General features: G+C 41.1%; 1 protein-coding gene across 1 annotated transcript; it reads left to right on the top strand.

Annotated features, from left to right (window-relative positions):
• Window positions 1-20: 20 nt before the first annotated feature.
• Window positions 21-17,658, top strand: LOC134192004 (spatacsin-like). The gene is made up of 42 exons (XM_062660671.1): window positions 21-224; window positions 799-1,013; window positions 3,644-3,889; window positions 3,978-4,049; window positions 4,115-4,931; window positions 5,000-5,120; window positions 5,178-5,325; window positions 5,401-5,957; window positions 6,020-6,103; window positions 6,850-7,053; window positions 7,148-7,219; window positions 7,284-7,496; window positions 7,558-7,693; window positions 7,965-8,220; window positions 8,273-8,509; window positions 8,772-8,878; window positions 8,950-9,275; window positions 9,331-9,406; window positions 9,465-9,630; window positions 9,692-9,933; window positions 11,246-11,351; window positions 11,410-11,569; window positions 11,638-11,977; window positions 12,034-12,203; window positions 12,258-12,464; window positions 12,528-12,635; window positions 12,705-12,876; window positions 12,930-13,174; window positions 13,244-13,381; window positions 13,447-13,623; window positions 13,680-13,898; window positions 13,961-14,080; window positions 14,151-14,408; window positions 14,467-14,662; window positions 14,723-14,887; window positions 14,944-15,086; window positions 15,446-15,553; window positions 15,616-15,778; window positions 15,838-15,914; window positions 16,413-16,562; window positions 16,625-16,779; window positions 17,271-17,658. Exons 1-42 carry the CDS (start codon window positions 25-27, stop codon window positions 17,452-17,454), a joined length of 8,256 nt encoding a protein of 2,751 aa, XP_062516655.1. The 5' UTR covers window positions 21-24; the 3' UTR covers window positions 17,455-17,658.
• The last annotated feature ends 81 nt before the right edge of the window (window positions 17,659-17,739 follow it).

Here is a 17,739-nt window from a genome sequence, read left to right as displayed (position 1 = left end):
GATGTAGCCGTCACGTGATTCAGTATGGCGATTACTGAAGTCGTCATGCCGGTGATATTGTCCAAGTTCAAGCCTCGACTGGAGATAGATGACTACAGTTATATTGGGCTAGACGATAGAAGTGGTGTGCTCTTGCTGCTGCGCGGAGATGGTGACCTATTTGCGCGAGCCATGCTGCCGGACGGCACTAGCTACACAAGGAAGCTGCTGTCGAAAGTAAGAAGGTAAGTGGTCGGCACACTTAAAACTTATTTGTTATAAAAGCCCATTGGTTTTTGTCAACATTTTATAATTACACGAAAACTTTGTTGGCTGGACCTCTCTGAGGACCCCCTGTGTACCTCTCTGTGGACCCCCTTCCTGACCTTAAATACCTCTACTTTACCCTTATCTACCTTAACGTTGATGTCCACACATTTCAACTTGTGTGATACCCCTATTTTAAAATGTGCTTGTAGGTTTTCTGTAGTCTGGCAAAGCCAAACCCTTTCTACCCCTTTAGCAGCTGTCTCTAGTAAACAAGTACATGTACATGATAGTGTATACCAGCATTCAATATTGATATAGTTTAATAGCCCAAACACAAGCTTTCAAAATTTTACAATACTGAAACTAAACGTTCCATGGTTAATAACTGTATTTACTGCAATTTACTGACTCAAATCGTATTATACCATTTTCACTTCCGGTTCAGAGAACAAAATGGCTATTTATCACTTACCCCAATCAAGACTTTCGTATTTAGTTTTGTAAAATGTTGACAAAAATGGACAGTCCCTAACTGATATTTATGTGCAGGTTTTCGTGGGAGGAGGGGCATCGGTTGCGACAGGGTGTTTGCTTTACGGTCTTGACGAACGACAGATCGCTGTCTTTGTATTATGTGAACAGTGTGGATTTGTCATCACCTGGTAGTGATTCCGGTGAAGGAGGCGACTGCGGGGAGCCAGTGAAGCTGATACAGCGAGCAACGACTAGAGATATGAAATTGTTGCTGAAAAGGCGGCACATCGGTTAAGGCTTGTGTGTGGTGTGCGGGTTGTGTGGAAAACTGTTGTTTGTTTAACTGACTGACTCTGAGTGGCTATCTGTATGTCTGTCAAACTGTTTTTGAAACGGATTTTGTATATGACGTGTGTCTGTGACAGAGGAAATGAAAACTGAGTTTATACGTAGGGTTTATCTAATGCAAGCATTTCTATTTGTAATTTAAATTCTAGGCTGTAACATTTTCAGTGAACACCAAAAATTTACTTGAACAATACTCACGATTTAAATGACAAATTTATGTATTGATGATGTAACACGTTTGTTGACTACTAACAAGTACACTCAAACTCCATTGTTCGGACTTTCCTTATCCGGGCACGTCCATCTACTGGACATCTAATCGCATTACGTATTTCTAGCATGGACCATGTCAATCATCTCTTTGTCCCAAAATTTATAGTGACTGTTTCCAGTGACATAGAGTGAACATGTAATGTATGTATGACGTTCCGCTGTGCATGCTTTGAAATATGGATCGAGATGTAGAGGTACGGGTACACTAAATAAGATTTGCTCTGAGAACTGTGGAGTGTTCCAAGAACCGGGTGATTCCGAGTTACAGACAGTGCCTGGTCCCCAGCTGCCCAGATAAGGGGAGTTTTAGTGTAATAATCTTAGAGTGTGTTCACACGGGCCTAATCTTGATTAAGTATCTTTCTTGATGCGTTGATAGACACCTGTGTTCTTACTTGGAGAGACAGCTTCTGGTTACCAAGGCTGATCTATGCTGAGTGCCACTCAACACTGGGCATGCAGGACCGCAGCCTGCCACTGTCACTTGACAGCAAGAAGAACCCGCTGTCACCACATCTAACAAAAGCGTCATTCCCAGAAGTACCACCGGTTGTCAAGGGTACACCCGTACCTTGACGGACTGCCGCTTGCTCTGCGGCCCCGGTGAGGCTGCCCCCATATTGCATTATATCCATACCATACATCCAGCATTACACTAGCACAGCTAACATAAGAGAACAACTAGAACAATCCTCGGGTGGGTAGGCGAGGAGAAACAGACACTACTACACTGTACAGGGTCCAGTACTGTCTAACCCGCCGAAAACACGTTACTATGTACGTCACAAGCACCCGTACACTCTTCTTCCTTGATGCCCATAGTTGTCGTATTAACATTTATTTAGCTCTGCTAAATAGTCCATTAGTGTAATGCCATTTTAATGTTGTTTAGACCAGCATTAGAACGGTGTTAGGCGTGGTACGTGATATTATGAACACGGCATCGGCATGTCGGGTCTTTGTGACGTATGGTGGGAATCTTGCAAGAACAAATGCAGCAACAATGTTAAATAAGAATAGAAACAAGGTGACATAGCTAGACGTTTGAACAGTTGCAACAGGTGACCTTTAACCCTCTATACAGCTCCTAACTCATTTCACACAGAAACCACTACTAACCGGATCTCTCTCTAGCCCCATTACATGACATTATGGGACCTAGGCCCGACCCGGGCTGAACCCAGGACCGTGAGTTTACATGACAATTATTTGGGCCAAGGTAAGCCCTGGGCCGAGGTAAGCCCTAGGCCGAGGTAAGTCCTGGGCCCACGGGCACAGCTCACTTTCGATTGCTGGGTCGGCTGGTCATGATTAGCTCTGTCCGTCATTGACTAGCGCTCGGATGCAGTTAATCATGGCGGAAGATTGTGAACTCATCTCACGTGCTTTCAAGTAATTTTAGTCATACTATCGAGCTGGTTTTGCATGCTCTCATCATTAGTGCCATCACCTCTTCATCAGTTCATGGTACACTTCTGCGCACAGACCACGTGATTAACTCACTCTTCAGACCGTACGCATCTAGTTCAGATGCCGATGGTGGCTATGGACGTGTGAACACAAATTGTGGCCAGACCTGGGACAACGGGCCAGGGCCGAGTCTGGGACAACGGGCCAGGGCCGAGCCCGGGACACGATTAAGCGGGCCCCGTGTAAATGCGGCTTCTGATGCATAGTCACGTGCAGAAGCAACTTTTACTAATCGTAACTAGCGTTGTGAACACAACTCCGTAACAGACCTCTAATCATACAGATAGCCTAATCATAGTTAGTCCCTGTGTTAGGTGTAAACATGCTCTTGCTCTTGTGTAGTAGCTATTAAGTCAAGGGACCAAGTCCAAATTCAATGCAAATGGCATGTTATGCATTTATCACTGATTGGCTAACTACAATGGTGGATATAAATTACATCAGCATTTCTCATTTCTCTTCTTGCCAAATGTGTACTTTCTCTACTGAACAACCTCCAGGGTTTTTACATTAATTTTTGTCTATAAATTCTTTGCAATGTAATTTCTGTTGGGCATCACTGACTTAATACTTGGATGAGTTTCAAATGATAAGTTTGCTCACTAGGAGAGTGCTGTTGTAATTGACTTACTTGGGTGACCAATATACTTTATCTATACACATTATCAAGCCTCTGTGTGTGTGTGTGTGTGTGTGTGTGTGTGTGTGTGTGTGTGTGTGTGTGTGTGTGTGTGTGTGTGTGTGTGTGAAGTAGGTTCTTGAACGGTGCGGCGGAGAGTGGAGGTCATGATTTTGGTTTGTTTTAGTAACAAGATTATTTTTTGTTTAGATTATGCTTTCAGGGCAGTCGATTTAGTTGGTCAATGTTTATCAGGCAGTGCATTGCTGGTTGACAATCACGTGCTTGTCGTCGTAACTCAGTCTCAGACTGGAACCACTCTGAAAGCCGTTGTTGATCTTGACCAATCAATGCAGTTTGCAAACCCATCGGTTGAGAGCCACCAGTCAGCATCACTAGTTTCCGTGTCGTGTATCGGCAGTTTGATATTTAGACTCTGCTCGTCTGGTCTCATAAGTATCCATATTTATATGTGAAGGCTATTGCCATTACTCTTTCAGGTTTTTGTGTTTGCTGCTTGGTCTTTCTTAACTGTATTATTTAGATATATACCATGTTGACAAAAGTAAAATCATTGCTGTTTTAGATGTCAAGCAGTATTCTAGCGAAACAGAAGGCAATTGAATCAATTTTTACTTATTCTAGTGACTCAGTATGTCGAATGTTGAATATCTTTCTCAGGTGCTGTGTTTGATGAGAAGGAGACATTCACTCGTCTGTCTGTTTCACCAACTGCCATGTGTGTCGCAACCAGCACGTCACAAGACAGGCTGTGTTTGATATACTTGCAAAGCTACTACGAGAAATACCCAGGTCACATTATAGCCAGTCTTCTGTTACCAATTAGTGATCATGATGAGTGTGACTACATTGATGGTGACAAGTGGGATGAAGAAGGCGAGGAGACTAAGACAAATTCTCAACTTGTTGGAGATGTTTGGTTTCGGAGGGGTATTAGTCAAATGGAGAAATGCCTTTCAGGCTTTGAATCCGCAGATAGCGTCATTAATGTGATTGGAACGGGATCTGTGAACCAGACGATAGTTCAACAAAAACTTGTACAACAGAGCGATTTGGGTCATAAAACTGTAAGTCAGCTCCTTGATGTTCTGTGTCATTCAGCTCAAACTAAACCTTTAGACATTGACGTTTCTGATGATGACAGTGATGTTAGGATTGATGGAGATGCATTGTTTGGTTCTGTGTTTTCTTCTGTAATGTCGGTTTGTAAGCAAGAGGCGGCCAGTAGAGAGGAGACATCAAGTGTGCACCAAGCAAAGTTACTTGAATTGCCATTCACCAGTTGTTGTATTGGTTTCCCTAACCTTTCGACTAATTTGACTATAAAACATGTTCATTTGGATGCAACTACTCTGTCAGTAGTGGTGGCACCTTCGTCTCGGCATGTGACTAGCTTACTTTGTGATTCAGATGAAGATTGTGGATTTGTGTGGTTGTTAGACGTAAAATCAACACATTCACATGCCGTGAGATACGAGTTAGTTAGTATATTGTGTTATGTGGCAGTCGTGCTGTGTTTGTATTCTAAACACATTGTGATTATAGTTTGCAAGAACGTATTGTTGTGGCATTAATGGCCCGGAGTGAATCACCTGTGTGCTTGTTGTCAGACTCCAATGCTTTTATTTGTATTCAAGATTTTTCTCAAGAGGCACTTGTCAATAAGGTCAGTCGTTCCCTGTGTGTACTGTCACATTTTGTGCTATCTTGTTGGTATTTCTAGGTCTTGCTATTTGATAATGCAAAGCTAGCTGAAAGACTCTGTCGTTTGAACCACTGGGAACGTTATTCTCTTCCTTTGAATGCATTAGAACGTGCTGTGAGACATCGTCAGCTTGATACTATTGCATTTTTTCTTCACAGTGGAGGAGGCAAGTGAATTTGCTGAAGTGTAGGGACTGCGTTGATTATTTATGTTATGTGTCTTGTTGATGGGTTGGATGTAGAATGTCAGGATGCAGAAGATGAGCAGAGCCATGCCACTCGCATATTTAAGTATTCTCCTCAGCTTCCACCTCTTGCTGCTGATCAGATGGAGACAGCTATTCAATTGCTTATTGGATCGATTGAAGACAATCATGGAAAGAGACAGCAATCGCAATTTGCTGAACAACTTCTTAATCTCACCTTAAATTTTCTGCAACGATTGATGGCGGATCAAACAGCACAGATTGGTCTTGAACTCAACAGTTTAGATTCAAACAAAGTATTGGGAGAGTCAAGGGTAGTGGGTGACGACAGTCCAACTCCAGCTGTCCCACATTTACGACAACGTGCCGTCAGTGAGAGCTCAGCCGGAAGTGTTAGTGAAGTGGACAGGCTATCACTGGATAACAGGAGCAAGATACCTTTAGATCAGTTAGCAAGACATGTTAATCAATTGAGACGTCTGGTGAAGCGTCAGCCCGTTTCTGGTTATTCTGAGCAACCTGGTAGGAAACTAGCATCTGCTGAAGAGCAGTATGAAATGAGTGCATCCCGGTGGCGAAATATTGAGACTGGAGTAGGTCCATTTTCTTTGTGATGTTAGTCTTGTGTTCTATCATTGTGATGCTTGTGTGACAGGCTGCTTTAAAAGGTGCTATTCAGACTGATCAAGTACCATTACTGCAAGTTTTCTTGAACAAAGAGAGAAGCAGAACAGCAATTGTGAGAACTATGACTTTGCATGCTGTTTTTTTGTTCAAACTTTCAGTCTATCGAAAGTTTGGTTTGTCAGAATTAAACAAATTCAAATTGCATGTGTGGGTCTCAGGCATGTGGTACAACTCTTAGAGCTCTTGACACTTACTTTAATCTATCATTACAGGGTTACCAGAACAATTATATCATGGGCAGCTCGTTCTATTATTTCGGTAATAAGACCTGGAGGGCCTTGGCCAATCAATGCCATATAGACCTGCCAACTATGCTATAGATCACTACTACTTATGGGTTAAGGCTGCCAATTTAAAACCTGAAGTTGATTGACTTCACACGGAGACAAAGAAGTTGCTGCATGTGAGTTTGGATTTATTTTGAAACAAGTCAGACTTTGTTATTTCGACTACATTTGTTCTTCTGGTGCTTCTGAGACTAGCACGACAGTTGAATTATCTGTAATTGAACATCAGTAACTTGCAATACATTTTTTATCTAAATTGTTTTAACATGTTCCTTTGTCAGAAAGTGTGGGTGTGGGATTATTGAATGACTACAAGCAATGGTGCAGTCTTTAGAATGTGAAACTGCAGAAACAGACACTGTTTGGCAAAGCAGTGATTACCAAAATTCTAAAATAATTTATGGTATTTCAAATTCTACAAAATCCTCAAGTCATCGTTGTACAGTTCCATGTGGAGTGTCTGAAAGTTTGAAGCTTGGCTGATCATTATATAGAGAAATATTTGTTGCAGGCCAATAGACTGGATGACGGTGGTACTGATGCTCAGTTGACGAATGCCATTGTCAGACATATTTCTATTCGAAGAGCAACTGGTGACGCTGATACACTGGAGAAACCTCAGTTGATGCCGATTATCAAAGTCGGAACTAAGTATGTATTGCAGTCACTGTTGGACAAAAACATCAAATCTGCTTGGAAGTTGCTTGAAAACATGGTTAGTTCTGTAATATAATTTTAGTTAAATTATTTTGTATTTATTTATGTATTTATATATTTATTTATTTATTTATCTAATACACTGGTTGCAGGGATGTGACGTCAAGCGTGAGTTACACCAGATCTGCTTTGCAACAGTAGATAAACAGCTCAGAGATTTACTGGTGTGACCAAATGGATCTTTTGAAACAGCAACGTATTTTGTTCATTATTGCACTATATTGGTAGGCATTGGAGTTGATGCAAAATGGATGGCTCACAGACAAAGAGAGCGAAGCAGTCAGTTATGTGAGAATAGTGGAGAGGCTGTATGAAGCACATGACTATGATCACTTTGTATCGACACATAATCAAATTGAAGATACAGAGTCATCAGTCTCTCCTCCTTCGTGGTACAAATGTGGCACTGTCAAGCCATTTTCTGGCTTCCAGTTGAAATTTGTAAGTTGCGTTGCTCTGCTAATGTTGCAGGTTGTTAGTAAATTTGTAATTTCTTGTTTAGCCGATATCATCTATTTCAACTAATCAGGAAAGCTCAGGTTATGTTCAGTTGTCGTTGGACTGGGTTTCTTCTTGGAACACAGAAACAAGAGAGCGCATTCTTCTTGACCGTCTTCTCGTAACATCAGACTCAGATGGTTTGTGGCTATTTGCTATTTCTAAGTGTTTAAGTCCAATGCGAATTTTGTTAACGTAATGTCTTCACGTCATTCTGTAAACACTGGTCAACACTACACTAGTCATTGCAATAGATGCATGGGAGTAGATGATTAGACAGGCAGGTCTGGTGTGCCCCTGAATGGTCAGTTTCTTATTGCATGTTAACTAAGTACTCTGTAGCACAGGCACTGACATTGCTACAATTTAGAAGATAATACATTTTTTGTCAAATAACAAATTTCTGTTTAGAAATGCAACAGCTAGTGAATGCACATTCACGTTGGAACTACTACTTTGCACATAATAATTGGAAAGCACTGGTACAGTGGATACAGCAAGCTCTTCCGTTGCTTGATCGCCATTCTGTGAGTGCTGGTCAGTTGGCAGCAGCTCTAGTTGGAGTCAATCAACAGGATTCGTGGCATTATATTCCTCCTGAGTTGTGGGCTGTTCTTCCCCATGCAACGCGTTTTGCATCAGAAATGGTTCTTGATGAACTGGCTAGGTATTTGCTTATGTAATTTCATTACAACAATGTGGTGCTATGAATTTTATAGACATGGTCAGTTTTGTGACAAAGAACTATCAAGCTTTCCTAAGCTGTTGCGAAGAATTTCTAGAGTGCATAACTTGTTTGGTCAAATCCATCCCCTTGCTGCTGTCCGTAGGTCTGACAAGGCTACTTCGTTCGAAGGCATGATTGGCACTCCTAAAGACTTCCATAAGAGATTTCTTTCTTATTGCATCAAGAGTCGGCTTGTTAATGTGATGTATGAGTATATGGATCATTACAGGTGAAGTGAGACTGTTGGCTGGTTGTTGTTGTGTTTGCTTACATCTTTGGCACTAAGAGAAATGTTTGGCAAACTATTTGTCACACACTCTTTTCTAATGCCATACAATAAATTGGAGAGAAGTCAGCTGATGCTTGTTACTTGATCAGGCATTTAGTCTACGAGTCTTCGTATACAATTCTTATTAAGCATTGTTTAGCTGATGTGGATAAATGCTACTTTAGTACTGATGACCTGATGAATTATCTTCTTTTCTTTGTAGGCTTGGATTGAATACACAAGATACACTTGAATTAGGCCTTACCGGTGAACAAAAAGACTGGGTCCATGTTCTTGTCAAATTTCGTTTAGCAGCTACACGATGCCAGGGTAATGGATCACAAACACTCATTTACACTATCAGCATGTTATTTGGGTCTGCATTGTACACTGTATGGCAGATCGAGATGCTCTCTTTGAAGCAAGCTTAGCTAACTCTCAACTGATACTCCAGCCTGTAGCTGGCTCTCGGGGTCTTACTGTGTCAGTTCAAGACATGTTGGATCACAATCGTACTCTCATGGCAGTTGCAACATTGATGTATGCACCTGGTGGTATTGAAGAAGCAATATCCAGAAGAGGGGAAGTATGGTCTGTAAATGCTCAAAATCTTCATAAAGCTCTTGCTCCTTACCCCAAGCTACAAGCAGCAGTATTTGCTGATCAGTCTAAGGCCAACAGGACAGCAGCAGAATTACAGGATGTCAGCGTATATGAACTACTGCAGGTTGAAATGTTATTAGGCTTTTTTTTGTTTCTCTTGTTTGATGACGTTTTATTAGAAATCTGTCTCATGTGACGTCTCTCGCTTGTTCAGATGGCAGTCAACAAACAATCTGCATACTGATGATGATGACAGTCAGTTTGTTTAATAGACATTGTATAACGCTTTACTATGCATGCGTTTCTTGACCAGGTTTGTTGAAAGAAATGCCACATTTTTCACATCCTACTCTAGTCAGCCAATATTCATACAAAGAGAGACTGCCATTCACTTACTACTTGAGGAAAGGTCGGCCGTCCTTTGCTTTCATCACGTTTGCCAATTATCATAACATCACTAGCAAAATGGGAAGCAAGCGGTCAGTATAAAGATGCATTTCCCAGTAGAAGGATTTGTACTAGAGGTAAAGAATTTTGTAGAGTAATGTCTGGGTACTCGAAAGCATATCGACTCGCTTTGCGAGATTTCAACAATCCTTCAGTGACTGCAAGCTGTGTGGCCTTCGTTGAGATGTTGGGTCAAGACAGTCATTTCTTACGGGTGGATATTGAATGTGCCAATCGATTGTACAAATTCTGTTGTGAAGAGTCAATGAAAGCAAGACCAGTGGAGCAGAGATTACAACCCGAGAGTCAGCTTTATTCAAATAAAGCTGAAATTGGTACGACCACATACTAGGCGTACTTGGTCTATTTATGACATTGTCAATTAATTAAATTATGCAAATTCTTTAATTTTATAATTTTTCTTAAGTTGAAATGTTGACATGAATTTCTTTGTATGTAGTGTATAGTTAGGTATTCAGCATTCAAAGTATTCGGATATTTGTAGCAGGGCTATCTGGATGTGAATTGGGATGTTAAAGGAGAACTCTCACCAAATACTAAAACTTGTTGAAAGAAAGATACAAGGCCTGGTATCTTCCTGCAGGAAACCTACTGTCCAGACAACCGCAGAAGCAGAGAATCGGCAACGAGTTGTTCAGACGATTCCCCTTATGTACACAAAGTCTTACTCTCTCGAAGTAACTACTTTAGGTTTAACCATACATGTACCAAATTTTCCTAACGCACCCAAAATTCAGCAAGACATGATCTATGAGCTAATCTAAGAAGGGTCTCCTTCTGAGTTTGTATTGCCTCAGTTGATACTTGCGTGATAACTTTGGGGTCCCAGTTTGCTTTAGTCAATAAATCACAACTTGACACCATATGTCTTACAATCCTTACTTTGAAATGTGCACAGATATCGGTCTTCCTTGCTAACCAACAATCAAAGGTACGCATATGCCACGTACGGTACTAAACACGCCTATGCAGATAATTTCAATGCTTTATTTCTTCGTTACGGTAAACTTCTGCAGTAAACGGTTGCAAAGGGTTGTGTCATGAAGTGGCAGCTTTCATCTGAGATAGTTGATTTTGGTGAGAGTTCTCCTTTAAATGCAATACAGAAAGGCTTCACTTTTCACTTAACTTGTTGACTTGCCTTTACTTTAAGAATTAATAAGTGTGCAAACATTGGGTGCAATCAGTATGCATATTTTCAAACTCCCAAGGCAGTACGATTTATTTATATTTATAGTTTAACAGTGCTGAATTAATGACAAAATTTAGGGATTAATGAAAGAGTTATGAAAACAATCAAAATATCAATTTTATGCTGGCTATCGGATTTGTTTTATTCTGGTGTGTAGTAGTGTAGGTCTTCTATGTCCTGTCATTAAGTTTGTCTCAAGTTGTCTTGTGCAGCGTCTGGAAAGTGACATGGTGCACATGGCTGTGTACAACCTTTTTACTAGCAGTAACTGCTTAATCAATGATGCTGACATGTTTAGCTACTCTGTTGTGTAACAATGTATTCATGTTTAGCAATGGGGTTTGGTTAACGGAAAGTACCTAAACACTCACTCTTACATCACGATTGCTAAATCAATGTGAACTTGGTGTAATGCTCATCATTTATTTTCTTAGTGGACGATCTGTTGACTGCATCTGCTCTGAGTGCAACTGCTGCAAGAGTGGTGCAGAGGTTGGAGTACGCTACGTATTTGGCAGTTTCTTCCAAAGCAATACAAAAGTGACTTCTCAAATTCTTTCGTGTCGATGAGTAGGTGAACACCATTCATTGTGTTTAGAACTTCGCAAGCTGCGTCCGACTTGTGGTGTCTAGTACTCAAATACTGCAGTGCTCATAGTGTGGCTCTCTGTCCTGGCTTCTTGGTTGAATGTGCAGTCAGTGAGGACTGGTTAGCTTTCATATGCTATGCGCAAGAGAACCAGTTTCCTGCTGATAAGGTTAACATGGACATCAGCTAGCAATGAACTTTATGTTTATTTACTTGATCGAATTGTTGTATTCAAAGGTTCTTGAGATTGTTGATCAAAACTTTCATAATCCTCACTTACAAGAGCATCTTCATCTCACATTTAAGTCTGTGCTGAAAAATTTGGGTAACAAGAAGCAGTCGCAGTCTCGACAACAAAAAACAAGAGACAAACGAGGAAAGCGTTTGCAGAAAGATAAACTTATGGCTAACACTGTGGCTTCACGAGACCAGCGAGCACGCTTGTATACACGTATTGGTGTACCCCAGGCAGGAAAACAGGCTGCACATGACAAGAGTAGTGCAGGAAATGAAACCGTCGGAGAGGCCTGCAAAGACAGCCTATCACTGCAGGACGAGGCACAAGAAGAGACGTTTGGTGAGCAGCTTCTTTTATGAGCCATTCAAACTGTTCTATTTCCGTGTGTGTTGCAGATCTTGATACTACAAACGAGCATCCTGTTTTGATTACGCAAAGTCTTCCTCATGGATTGTTTGATGTGCTGCTGTCATGTCAAACTTATAAACAACCGTGGCGGGCAATGTTGGCACATGCTGTTGCCTTGAAACGTAATCTGTTGGCCATTCTAGCAGCTTGCCTACAGGTGTGTTTGAGTATACACTGTTTTAACTATCATAATTGCTATTTTGTATTGCAGGATGCCGAGATGCTAGATTGTGTTTGTGTATGGCTAAGCGTAACTTGTGGATCTGAGGTGTTGGGACGAGCACTAACTGGCATAAAGGGATCGATTCAGTGGCATCAGTGGTCGTTGGATGATTTACATTCACTGCTTATAGTCGCAGCAAAGCATCGGCCTTCACTCGGAAAAGCAATGAGCTTAGCTCTGGAGTACTTCGACTCGGTATGCATGTGGTGTTTATTTAAATTACAGTATATTAAAGAAAACATATTTTGGTGTTGACAGGATAACTTGTTGCTTGACTTTTTGCACTTCCACGAGGCTGTGACTATTCAACTGGACTTTATAGATGCCCTACGTCATCTGAAAAAGTTGAAAGAAGGACTAGACAAGGTTACATGCATCTGTTGGGTCAAACGGCCGATTAGTAATTTTTATATCGAATGTTGGATTATTTTGTAGTGTGATGTAGACAGTAAATTTCCAGGTAAAATCGGAAATCGAAAGTGGATGGAACAACTCTGTAGTGAAATTGCTGATATTCTTCTACTTCTTTGTCCGTGTTGGATGCTCTCTCACTTCTTACGAGTTATGTCTGAGGCTAAGTTTGGTGACTCTTTCAATAATTGTATTGGTATGTGGCTTTTATTGATGGTCAGTACTGCTTGGTGTAAGACAGATTTTTAGTGACAGACTATGGAAAGCTCTATAACATTTTTAAGATACTGGAGAAGGCCAAAGTAGATCCAGCCATTTGTTTTGCTTATAAAACAGAAGGAGAAGAAAAGGATGAATCAGTTCAACTAGAAAGCTGGCTTGTCAGCAACCATTCCGTCATAATCGAAACTCTTCTCGACAAAGGCCAGTTTGATGATGCACGGGAGTATGCTGGTGCCCTTGGATTGGCTTTGGATTCTATAACGGAGAGGCAGGTAGGATGTCTGTCTATCATAGGAAGTCGAGTTGCGGCTGTTTATATTGTTGTTTTGGCGGAATAACAGGCTTTACATGACTTAGAGATGTTTCAGTCTTTGGATCTGTGGAAGACATCTCAAGGACAAGCCATGTTTTGGCAAAGATGTCACAATGCTTTTCTTTCGAACAGTTGCAGTCCTGAAAGTGCAGGTCACTTTTTTGAGGTATGGTATCAGTTCAAGTAGTGACTACATCTTGTGTTGAGTGTATCGTAATTGTTGTGTTTCAGGCACTCTTGACCCATCCATCTACTTCTGACATTTCTCAACATGAACGAGCCGTTGTTTTGGAATACGCTTTGCACTGGTACAACAAAGGACTGCTTGATGGCGACCGGAATGGTAAGACTGAACTGGAAAAGAACTTGTGGCTGTGTAGAATTCGAGGAACTGTGGAACTACAGAAGGTCTGTAGACAACTGCTTTGTGTTGTTCATTGTCATTTAGTGTGGTTGATGGATAGGAATGTCAAAGCCAGTCTGAACGTAGTCGACTATCACCTGGGTTTGGTGCACATCAGTCTGGCAGCCTGAATGTGTTTGATTTAAACCCAAAATCAGCAAATCTGTCGACTATGCTAGAAACTCACAATATCATAGCCACTGCTTTCATAAGTGACGACGTCAACCATTGGTTGGAGATGATAGACCAAGGAGAGCAGGAGTGTTTACTTCAGACATACGTAAGATGTTGTTCTACTGATCAATGAACAAGGCTTTGCAAGCTCTGAAATTAATTTTACAGGACGAAAAGATTGCTTTAGAGGCAGTTATTGGTCAGCTACTTGATGAACAGGACATAACCAGTGCATGTAGAGTGTCCACTCTTTTCCGTCAAGTGACAGATGACCTGGAACTTGTAGTAGTAAGTGCTATAATTTCTTTTGTGACTTGGAACAGAATATTTGATTGTGGTGTTCTTGTGTGTCTGGCAGTCATGCCTATGTCTTGCAGCTGGCCGAATAAAGTATACTGGACTGAGCTCTAAGTTGCGTCTTCTAATTGAGGATAAGCAGCAAGAGGCAGTCGATCATGGAACTAGCTTTCAGTTTCAGCACTCGTTGGAGCACCAGTGGAACTATGGATATGGAGGCGTGCAGCAAACCACAAAGTACCTCAATACCTTGTCACATATGTGTGATTGTGGCAAGAAAATCTGCTTACGTGTTGCTATTAGTTTTGAAATGGCTCTGGTAACGAAAACTGAGTACACAGTTAATGGCATACACACAACTTATATGTTGTTTTTAGGAGCTTGGTTGTTCATACCAGTCTGTACTTGAAACAAGTCCGTTTGATGTGCTGGTTCAGCTTCTGAGCTCCAATATGATTCACAAGTATTCACAGGCTGAGAAGTTTATTGCTGCTTGTGTTCTGTCTCCTATAGAAGTGGCTGGATTTTTATCTGAAAACATTCTAAAAGCACTTCAGGTCCACTCTGGTCAAAGTATGCTTTTACTTTAGGTTATTTGTGTTATACCGGTATATAAAAATTGACGGGTACTAGCTTCAGTGTCTCCTGGAAAGCCAGGAGTAATATTCAACCCTTCATCAACCGGAAATGAGTTTCAACTTCTTGCTCGTCTTTGCCCTAAACCATACCTTCTTGGCAATCGACTTCTGGAAGAAGCTATGTCACTCGCCGCCAGTACAGCTGAGTTAAGGCCTCTATGTTAGTAGATGAATCATTATGCTAGTTGTATATTGCATTGATCAAATGTTCTTTAGCTCTGCCGATTGAAGTTGAGCTGATGATTTTGTCTCATGAATGTTACACCTTGGCATGCAGCATGGAAGGGATTGCTTCAGTTCTGCGCTTAGCACGTCGAAGAACACCATACCTGGCTAGAGCAAATCAATTTAATCTTATGGTAATGGATTGTTATTCAGTCTTCTGCTTCTTTCTTTTCTTGCAACACTAGTGCCATTGTATGTGCTTTTCTACATTTATTGTATTTTCATACAATAGTACCACGTGATGCAAGCATGGGAGTAAGTTTTTTATAGCTTGCTATTTATATGACTATCATTCGTCTCTTCTATTCGTTAGTTGCAAACAGTTGCCTGACATCCATTCTTGCTTGCTTGTGTACATTGATATTGGTTTGGACTTTTCTTCTCTCACTGTCTACTTCTCTCTTTGTTCATTTTATTCATCTTAATATACATGGCTATGTCTTCGGTAGTCTGATAGACCGGACTACCGAAACAATATATGCATGTTGTTTAGGTTCACCTTTTGATCAGTATCGGTCGTTATCGAGAAATGTATTTTATCTTTGATGCTCTTCGGAAGTGTGGCCAGTTTGAAATGCTTCTTCAAAGCGGCAGTAATAAAGTGTGTATAATGTAGACAGTGTTGATAGCGAACTAACTGGAACCGTTTGTCATCTCCCACAGCATGAAAAACTGAAACGAGCTTTGTTAGAGTACTTGTGGCGGCCGCAAGACAAATCAGATCGTGAAATGGTTGCCTTGCACTTGAGGATGTATCGAGCTGTTGCAGAAATGGATAAACAGGCAGCTGACAAGCAGCTGGGCGATTTGAAAACAAAGCGATTAGGTTATTATGTCTTTATTGTGTGTGGCAATGTCACTATTCTAGATTTCCTGTTGCTGCAGAAGACAATTCTGCTTTTAAGCAATCTTTGGCAAGAATCCAGGAACTGTACAAAGATGCAGCAGAGAATTTCTTCAGGGTTAGTGAACGACTGTGTACTGTACTGTGTGTCTGTAGGATTATTATCCGAGGCCCGGATTTCCGGGTGGAGGGTATAGTAGTCGTTCGATGACCGTATGACCGTACGACCCTAATTTTGTTTTGGCTCTGGTACCTATGCCATGCCTAAAACCAGCCATAGTTACGACCTCAAAAGCTGCACAAACAATCACCTGCACAAAGAACCGACGAGCGAAGGTTGTAAAAAATAGAAGTGATGTCCTACCGGACGTTGGCTGGCGAACTGCGTAGCTACTCGTTGTACACCCTAGCAGCCAGTCACGTGACTTACCTCAAGGTCAACCTTTGCCATTTCAATAATGCTTCTTATTTATTACCCACATCATACCATTCTGTCATACGATTTTGTCATAGCACGACTAATTTACCTTCAAGGTGCATACCGGCCGAGGGTTTGCACTTCAAGTGCTTCTTCATTTTCCATGTGATTGATTGTGTGCGTTTGTTGTCTGTGTAGGACGAGTGTCTTCATTATGGCCAGAGATGTCAAGCAAAAGCCAATCTCATTGCACTGCAGATAAAGCTGTTGTCAAAGGGTGTATGTGTGATACGTTTGTCTCAACAGGAAGCAACAGATCTGATGAGTCGACATCCAAAGTTCAATGACGTCAGCTGCATGTGGTACTTTTTTGTATGTGCCTTCTGCTGTAATGAAAGTATTTCTTTCAGTGCTTGGTTGTTGCTGAGGCATACAAGGTGCGTTCGATGTCATCATGGATTGAGCCGTTGTACAACCAAATAGTTATTCAAGGTAATTTCTCATTCTACGAAGGATTCAGACGTACGTTCACCACCAAATCACTCTACAACGAGGTTGTTGCTAGGTGAGTATTCTCTGCTGTCTTCCTGTCTAAGATACCTTAGTTGTAAGTTTTGTATAAAGTTGGGCTATTGCCGTGTGTTTCACTGTTTGAACTGTTGTCCCCGTCAAGTTGATAATTCTTTAGTTTACTGAAATTAATTAAGCAAGAGCACTTCATTGTGATTACTGCCAATTGAATGTCAGACTTTGAAGTAGAGCATTTGGAGTTGAAGGTGTTGCTTGTCTTGTGCAATGTTGTATGATTTGGTTACTGAACGGATGCTGACGATGCTATGTGCAGTGACAGCCTACAGTGTAGTCGCCTAGGCACACGTTTTGTATCTGCATGTTGGCATCGAGTACAACTATATAAATAAAACACAAGAGTGGGGATCTTCAGTAAGATCATAGATTTTAAGGCTGGCTACACATGGCTATTATAACATATCTGATTTTGTGTTATATTTGGCTTGAATTTGTTGTAATGTGTACGACTGTGTTGTGTTTGTGCAGATATATTCACGTCGGTAGTCACACCGCTGCTGCTGCTGATAATATGAAACGTTTTCTCAATCTCATACCTAAGTTGCATCTGAGGCATAGGTATGCCAAGGAGCTGGGATTTCACGACATCGCTGCCATCGTTCTGGAAGAGGAAAGTGAAGAGTTTCTTAACGATCTCGAAGCATTAGGCTGAGGTAACTGAATATATCTAGCTTGTAAGAGTTAATTTAGACTGTTGCATAATGGAGAGTTGGATCAAAGGGAGGCTCTGATATTGATATCGGAGTCTGTCTTTTATTTATATTTGTATCTGCTGTAAAGTCGTTGATTGTTTGGCTGCAGGACGTTGTACAGGTACAAGCCAATACATTTTAAAACTTTGGTGACTCCATCCAAATTTCTTTCTGCATCACTGGTAGTGCAGCTGCTTGTTGTTTTTGTGGGGATTGCCACTAAAAAGTTGTAGGGTTAACCATAG

The sequence above is a fragment of the Corticium candelabrum genome, chromosome 16 (assembly GCF_963422355.1).
Source record: "Corticium candelabrum chromosome 16, ooCorCand1.1, whole genome shotgun sequence".
NCBI lineage: Eukaryota > Metazoa > Porifera > Homoscleromorpha > Homosclerophorida > Plakinidae > Corticium > Corticium candelabrum.
This window is presented reverse-complemented; position numbering and strand designations above follow the sequence as displayed.

Bases quoted from the DNA above. Each gene is read 5' to 3' on its own strand.
- LOC134192004 (XM_062660671.1), top strand. From the start codon at position 25: ATGGCGATTACTGAAGTCGTCATGCCGGTGATATTGTCCAAGTTCAAG. The intron at 11,978-12,033 runs GTGAGCAGCTTC...TGTGTGTTGCAG, and splicing joins GGCACAAGAAGAGACGTTTG to ATCTTGATACTACAAACGAG. The intron at 15,779-15,837 runs GTTATTATGTCT...CTGTTGCTGCAG, and splicing joins TTTGAAAACAAAGCGATTAG to AAGACAATTCTGCTTTTAAG.